The sequence below is a fragment of the Epinephelus moara genome, chromosome 18 (assembly GCF_006386435.1).
Source record: "Epinephelus moara isolate mb chromosome 18, YSFRI_EMoa_1.0, whole genome shotgun sequence".
NCBI lineage: Eukaryota > Metazoa > Chordata > Actinopteri > Perciformes > Serranidae > Epinephelus > Epinephelus moara.
Genome location: NC_065523.1, coordinates 25492911 through 25500163, shown reverse-complemented (window position 1 = coordinate 25500163; position 7253 = coordinate 25492911). Strand labels below are relative to the sequence as shown.

General features: G+C 43.3%; 1 protein-coding gene across 1 annotated transcript in view; it reads right to left on the bottom strand.

The window, feature by feature from the left end:
• Positions 1–3488: 3488 nt before the first annotated feature.
• Positions 3489–7253, bottom strand: part of axin2 (axin 2 (conductin, axil)) — a 17118-nt gene continuing 13353 nt past the window's right edge. Inside the window, exon 11 of the mRNA XM_050068629.1 lies at positions 3489–5205. Within this exon, the coding sequence (XP_049924586.1) occupies positions 5079–5205 (127 nt within the window). The 3' untranslated portion in view covers positions 3489–5078. The remainder of the gene's footprint in view (positions 5206–7253) is intronic.

Genomic DNA, 7253 nt, shown 5'->3' with positions numbered 1-7253 from the left:
CGGACTAATATTGCCTTTTCTTTTTCACTTCTTTGCCGAAGGAAAACAAAGAGGTGGGCGGTAAATCAGAAGCACAGAACAAGATAAATAATATTCTCTAACCTTATGACATAAGATGGAAGTCTTACAGATATACACAAATAAACTCCTCTTTGTCAGCGCACTTTCTGGTGACCCTCAAATGCCCCCAAATCTTAATACCCACCCAAAAAGCACCTACGTGCTTGAATAGCAGTCTACAGTCTACCTAGCCCAGTGTACTCTTCAAAAAGATGACCCCATCTAAAATAGCCCTCTGCACAAAGATGGGTTCACAAGGCCTTCTGACAGTGGAGCGCCGCTGAGTGAGAGCCTCTTAGTTCTAAAGAGTCCAAAGGATGGCCTTCAAGTGTATGCACTGACCTTTGCTGATGAAAGGGCTGAAAATGGTATTTTAACAATATCATGATGCCCTTTCAATATGAAAGGCAGCATAAGCAACACTCTTAGCCAATGAAACTTAAAAAGAGAGAGGGTGGCAGAGGAGCGCCGTGTGCAAAATGTGTGTGAAGATATCGGTGTGCATGTGTGTGAAGCTATAAGCTATTACATATTTAAATTAAAGAAGGTAGCATGTAAGGTAGCCTGGTGTACACTATGATCCTGGCTTTCTTTACATCATACGCACCTGTGGGTCTCAGCTGATACTGCGCTGACGTAGAGCTTGACAAAGGCTGGATGAAATTAATTTTATGATCTGTGTTTGATATTAAAGTATAATGCTGGTGTTATTCTACTTTTTTAATTGTCAACAAATCCAATGAAAGGACAAACTAAAAGGACCTGATCCTCTGAAGGTATACTTCCCAGGAGCTGTCGGTGTTTCGTCTCGTCACTATATGTGCTTTTTTTCATCAATGTATCCATGATTTTCATAGCTTCCTCTTGGATACCTGCTGCTTACAGTCCTTTTTATGAAGTCTCGCCCTGCCCAGGACCATTGTGAACACAGCAATTATGAATACTTATTTTTAGGATAATCCTGCATAGTATACCTTAAACAAGTATTGTCTTTGTAGCCGAAGCCTGGTACAGATTATTCCTCTGGACCTTTACTATACGTTGTTGTCCAGAAACTAAAAACACATTAATGAGCCATGTTGTTGCTATCTGTGTATTAATCCCCAGCTGAAAATAGTCCCCAACAAACCTACCCTTCAGTCCTGCTTTAGTAACATCTGTTAACAACTACAGTATCCAGCTGTTCTAGGAAGTTACCGAGCCTCCTCTTGTTGACACTGTGAAAAGCTGTTTGACTTTTTGACTGTAAATGATCAGTGATCTGAGAACACTGGCCAGATTTACTGCCTCTAGTTTCATTCATGAGATAATGTACCATAAACATTCAATCATTCATTTCCTGTAGCTGCTTATCCTGTTGGAGGTTGTGGGTGCTGGAGCCTACCCCAGCTGACATTGGGTGAGAGGTGGGGTACACCCTGGACAGGTCACCAGACTATCACAGGGCTGACACATAGAGACAGACAACCATTCATGCTCACATTCACACCTACGGGCAATTTAGAGTCACCAAGTGGTGCGAACTTCTGTGTGTGGTTCCATGTAGACATTATAAACAGGGCCATAGGTTTTCAAATCTGTCTGTATTTTTTAACATTGTTTCTCCTGTTCATACTGGCCATTAAAATACCCCTCCCTGATGCACTTTCAACATACGCAATGGGAGCCAAAATCCAGTCCTCATTTTGTGCAAAAATATATTCCACTTTTTCTGTGAAGTCGATATGAGGCCTAAGTTAGACAAATTAAATGGGTTTCTTCTAAAATAACTGCCTTTTTAGTTGGCCCTCTTTGTGTTTCCCCTTTTATAGCTGCAATGGAAGGTAGTAACAAAAAGAGAAATTTTGTACCAATTTGTTAAACTATGGAAGATACCCACTTGGTTTGCTACTGGCCACAAAAACAGTGCAACGACCGATATGTTTTCACTTTGAGAATCTGTGTGTGTCATCATGGCAAAATGTGGTCTCTGAGACACCTACTGTAGTGGCAACTACCACAAAAGCTAAAGTGCTATATCATAGGCAACTGGACTTGCTTGAGTTTCTTGAAGAAGTATCACCTCTCATCCAAGAGGCTTCTTCAGTTCTGAACCAAAGAAGCATCTTGGATGAAACTCTCAGTGGAACTTCTTCAAGAAACTCAAGCAAGTCCAGTTGCTTATGATATAGCACTTAAGATTCCCATGACCTGGATGACTGAGCATCTTCACTGACGTCACCACAGAGGCCATTTTGAGTATGCTGGCCAGTGTTTATATGTCCGTCTGTGGACAGATTTTGTGAACGCAGTAGCATCACAACCATGTAAGATAAAATCTGGAAACCAAAAAAGATGGGTATGGTCCGAACACAGGGGCCGAAAGTAGGAAAGGGACATTCATTTTAAGTCGTATATCGCTGTATTGTGACAGGAGCGATCCCATCACAGGACAGTCTTTAGTCTAACTTGCATATTAAGTTTTTGCACAAAATGAGGACTGTGGATTTTGTCCATCTTTCAATTTACAGATGCACTAGGACATTGATTCCCAACTGGTGGGGTCGCAGTGCAAATGTAGGTTGTTGGGCCATTCTGAACGGAACCCAAGTGACTCATGAACGTGTCATGTTTGTAAGTAAATTTAATACTTTTCAGTACAATGAATATCTGGCACAGGGCTTTTATTTTGAAGTGCCGTTTCATGCTGCAGAGTGAGTGAATAAGGGATAGATACTTGACAGAGACAGCAAACTAGCTCGACGACATGGCCAGGATCAAGTATGACACTGAATATTTTAGACTGTGTGGACTCTGAACTGATGACTAGGGAGAAATCTGGACCCTGTGGCTGGACAAGTTGGGAACCACTGCACTAGGAAGAGATCTTCATGGCCAGTATGAACAGGAAAAGTGATTACAACAAGCAAAACCTGTTTAAATGTTTCTATGGGCCCCTGACTATTGTTTTAAGACACACTTAGAAAATGTGAGCCCATTCTTGAAAAGGCAGAAATTAACATTGAAGCATTTTACTCTTCTACTCACTGCAAGTTATCATCCGTTCACTGGGACCCTAATTGAGTCTGAGCAAAAGATCGCATTACGCTCACACACGGTTCATGAAGTGCCGCAGGAGGCCGAACAGTTAACCATGTAAACAGCTTGGTGAAATGTACTTATTGCGTGCATTTGTCCAAACGTCTCATTAACACACACTTAAGATACTCTCCTTCTTACACTTAAACACACAGAGGCTCTGGTGGCCAAATTAATGCTGCATGTTTTAATTTCCAACAGGGAGTAAATTAAGAGCTGATAATGGATGCAAATCTGGCAGAGATTTCTCACCGGATCCAGCGAGTAGCACCCTCCACAGCGGGGCGTGTGTGCTGTAGTTCCTTTCTCTCACACACACACAAACACACACAGAAAACCATAGGAAGCCATTTGCTAATTTGAAAAATAGAACATTTTAATAAAGGCTACATCTCTTCATAATTACAATAATTAAAGTACCGAGGCATCTTTTCAACTGAGCTCTATAGAACGCATAATTTACAGTTTACAAGTGGAGCCAAGGAAGCCATGAAAAATATTATAAAACATAAACATGATGAAACGGATACTAAAAGGCATAAAAATATCTTTTCAACATAAGACCCCTTGTAAAAACCAAGGGAGTAATAAGACCCTGAAAACTGGGTAAAACACGGTAAGAATCCATGTAGGCACAGCTACTGTACTCAATTAAAACACTATGGACATAGTGTATATCACCATCATCATCATCATCATCATCATCTGCAGCTCATAGTGCAGGCTTCAAATACACACAGAGTAACCCTACTCAAAAGCAACTCAGTCACACAATCACATAGGTAAGCACGTTGGGGAGCACATTATAGAGCTTTTTGTTGGTAAATATTAATATTGGTGTAAACACATTTTGGGGACTCTAGGACCTGTTCAGGGCAGTTTCCTCTTAGTAAATACGTAGGCTATTTGTGCGATGCCTGCGCCACTGAAACAAAGGCACTAAGACGCAACAGATCAAGGCTAGCTGGGCAGAGTCCCAGAGTTGGGAATTAAACGTTAATAGCATTTTTGTTCCTTTTCTTCTTTTTTTTTTCCACAGTACACTCAGAGCAGATGGGGACACGGCCACAAATAGCACTGCAGTAGTAAATATATTATCAAACTTTAAGTGATAGAGAGCCATTTCTCAAAGCTTCAGCAGTAAGCTCTCCAGCCAAGAGATCAGAGATGATGTCCCGCTAAATCTCCAGGAACAGGAGTGGATTTTTTGAAGAGGTATTTTTGAAGTTTACAGTTCAATATGAGGGGCAGAAAATGAATAAAACCCATTTCCTTTGCTTGAGAACTGATGCTCAGAAGGGAAAGAAAAAAAAAAAAAAAATCACGGATGTGGAAAATTGGAGAAGTTTCTCCAACTTCAAGCAGCTTGTCCATGGAGGAATAACAGGGTTGGGGCGGGGATATTTCCAATAAATAGCAATAGAAATCTTTACACAGCAATACGAGCATCACAATACAATGCAATGTACATGTATATCTGCATATACATATAAGCATTGTGCTAGCAAGTGCCCACGGGCAGACGCTAGCACAGGCAGGGTCAGGTAGGCTGTCAGTCTCAAGTTTGAACCCACCGCCCCGCTTCTTTGAGGAGTGGTCATTCACCTAGAGTCTCTAGAGTTTTCTCTTCTGGAAACATGGAGATGTTTCAGTCCAGCAACACAGTCTTTTGTTTTCTTCACTTCAAGGTGGGCTGTTCATATGATAGTCCTGTAATAGCGATAACACGTCCTCCGTCGTTTTTCCTCTCCATCCAGTCCGTTTGCCCAAAACCTTGTTGACATTCCTTCAACGCCATCTCCAGTCCGACAGTCTTAGCTTAAAAGACACATACTGTGTGTGTGTGTGTGTGTGTGTGTGTGTGTGTGTGTGAGCATGTGACGGGAGTACATCCATGGAGGTGTGAAGCATACGTATAATCCACAACATCGGGAAGGGTCTCACTCCATCCTCTCCACCTTGCCCAGGATCTTGCCCTCGTAGGTGGGCAGCAAGGAGCTGTCGTCTGACACCTCCTCAAACACAGCGCCGCACGCGAACTCATCGCTGGCCTTCTTGAAGTAGTACCTGCAACAGAGAGACGAGAGAGTTAATATCATCATATACACAAGTCAGGCTCATTACATTCAGGCATTACGGCTTCTGAGCTAAAAGTCAAACAGCTTGGTACCACCCACTTTTTTTCGACCTTTTTAACATCAAGCCTCATTTCCGCCATCCGTGAAAAGCCACTCAGTACACAATCAACTGAGCATGCTGAGCTACAGACTCTGACTTCTCAGGGTGGGGTGGAACCTGCTGCTAAGAAGTCTAAAATAAGAGGCTCGCTCTCTTCATCCCTCCCTCCATTCCTTCTCTCTTTTACTTCTCCCCTTTCCTTTTTCCTCCATCGTGTTGTTGTGAGTTTTGCCCCGGCTAACAGGGGCCAATTAGGCCAGCGTGCAAATGAAGGGGTCCTTTGACAAAGGCTGAAATTTTGGGTGCCTCCAAGTCTGCCTGTCATTACCCCCCGACTCCTACACACCCACGTTAGAGGACACACATGCACGGGCTTTCACTCGCTCCTCATCCCCGTTTCATTATTACAGGGACAAAGAAAAGAACAAAGTGGAGGAGGAGAAAGAGCAAGCAGTACACGGTGTCCTGCCTTACCCCTGTTGATAGCATGAGCCCTCGCTGAGAGCTATAGGAAGGGCAGCCGACTGACAACTTTCTATGTGTGTGTGTGTGTGTTGGGAAGAAAAAAACAAAAATCTAAAGGAGGGGCTTCTCGTCAGCCATGACTTCACTGGGCCATTAATGATGCAACCCCCCTATCCTCATTTTAGAGGAAGAGAAACCAGCAGGGGTGGGTTGGTTCGGGTGGAGGGGGGTGTCTCAGAATTCACTCATTAACTATGTAATGGAAAAATGCCTCGATTTGCTCCATGTGTGGGGTGACTGGAATGTGGGTATGTTTGTGAGCATTTTGTTTTTAATGAGACGGGAGGCTGACAAAGTTGAAACATGCAATACTTATAAAATGAGAGTGGGAGAAAAAAAAACCTTGCAAAGGTGCCTGAGTGCACATGCGCCAATCGGCATGAGGGTGGTCACTAATAAAAAGCAGCCGCATTTGAAATACAGGAAGGCTTCAACTATGTGAAACACAAGAGGTCTCTCTCAGGAAAATAAAGCGAGTAAATAAGACAGAGCAGATAAATGAGGACATTAAAGAGCACAAGACACGCCTGATAATTGTCTCCTCCTTTCCTATCTGGAGGAAGGAGGGATAAAAAAAAAAGAAAAAGTGGAGCCGTCCGACTCTTAAAAAAAAAAAAAAAATCTTCAAAGAGCTATGATCTTTTCTGCTGAGAGAGACAGACAGAGACAGAGAGAGCCTGAATTTCCACTGGAACATGTTTTATGTGGCTAGATCTGTTTCCCCCCCCTTCTCCCCTTCTCTCTCCGTTTGCACTGACATCTGGCACCAATATCGTCTGGCAGGGCCCAGCAGTACTGTTCTTTGTTGAACCGCTGCCATGTTGAAATGACCCAACTCCACACATTCTCTGGCTGCTATTAAAGCACCGCGCAGCTCTCTTTCCAAAAAAATGTGGATGGTATGACACAGGAACTGAGACAGCGAGCCAGAGAGAAAAGAAGAGAGGTGCTGGTGCTGGTGTGTGTCTGTGTGTGTGTGTGTGGGGGGGGGGGGGGGACAGATGTGGAGCTCTCTCTGAGCTAAGTGATCACATTTGTTGATCCAAACACGCTGCACACATCTGGACAGGAAGAAGTTCCTTTAAGTTTTGCCCACCCCCCCTCAATAAATAGTTTGGTACCTGTAATTATTAACACAATACTCAACTCATGCTTATCCTGGAGACCGTGGCCGCCTAAACAATAAATGTTTGATCTTTTCCCTTTAATGCCAACTGGAAAGGAGCAATCAGAGTCAAAATCTCTCTCCGCAAACACACATCGAAGCCGCGCGGCCTCACTCAGGGCCCTGAAGTACAGCAAACAAGCGAATCTGGCATTTAACAATCTGCCTTTCAAAAATATCCATAAAATGATTACAACATGTGTAAACACTGTGCGCGCTCGACACAAGCACATCCATGCGCGCGCGC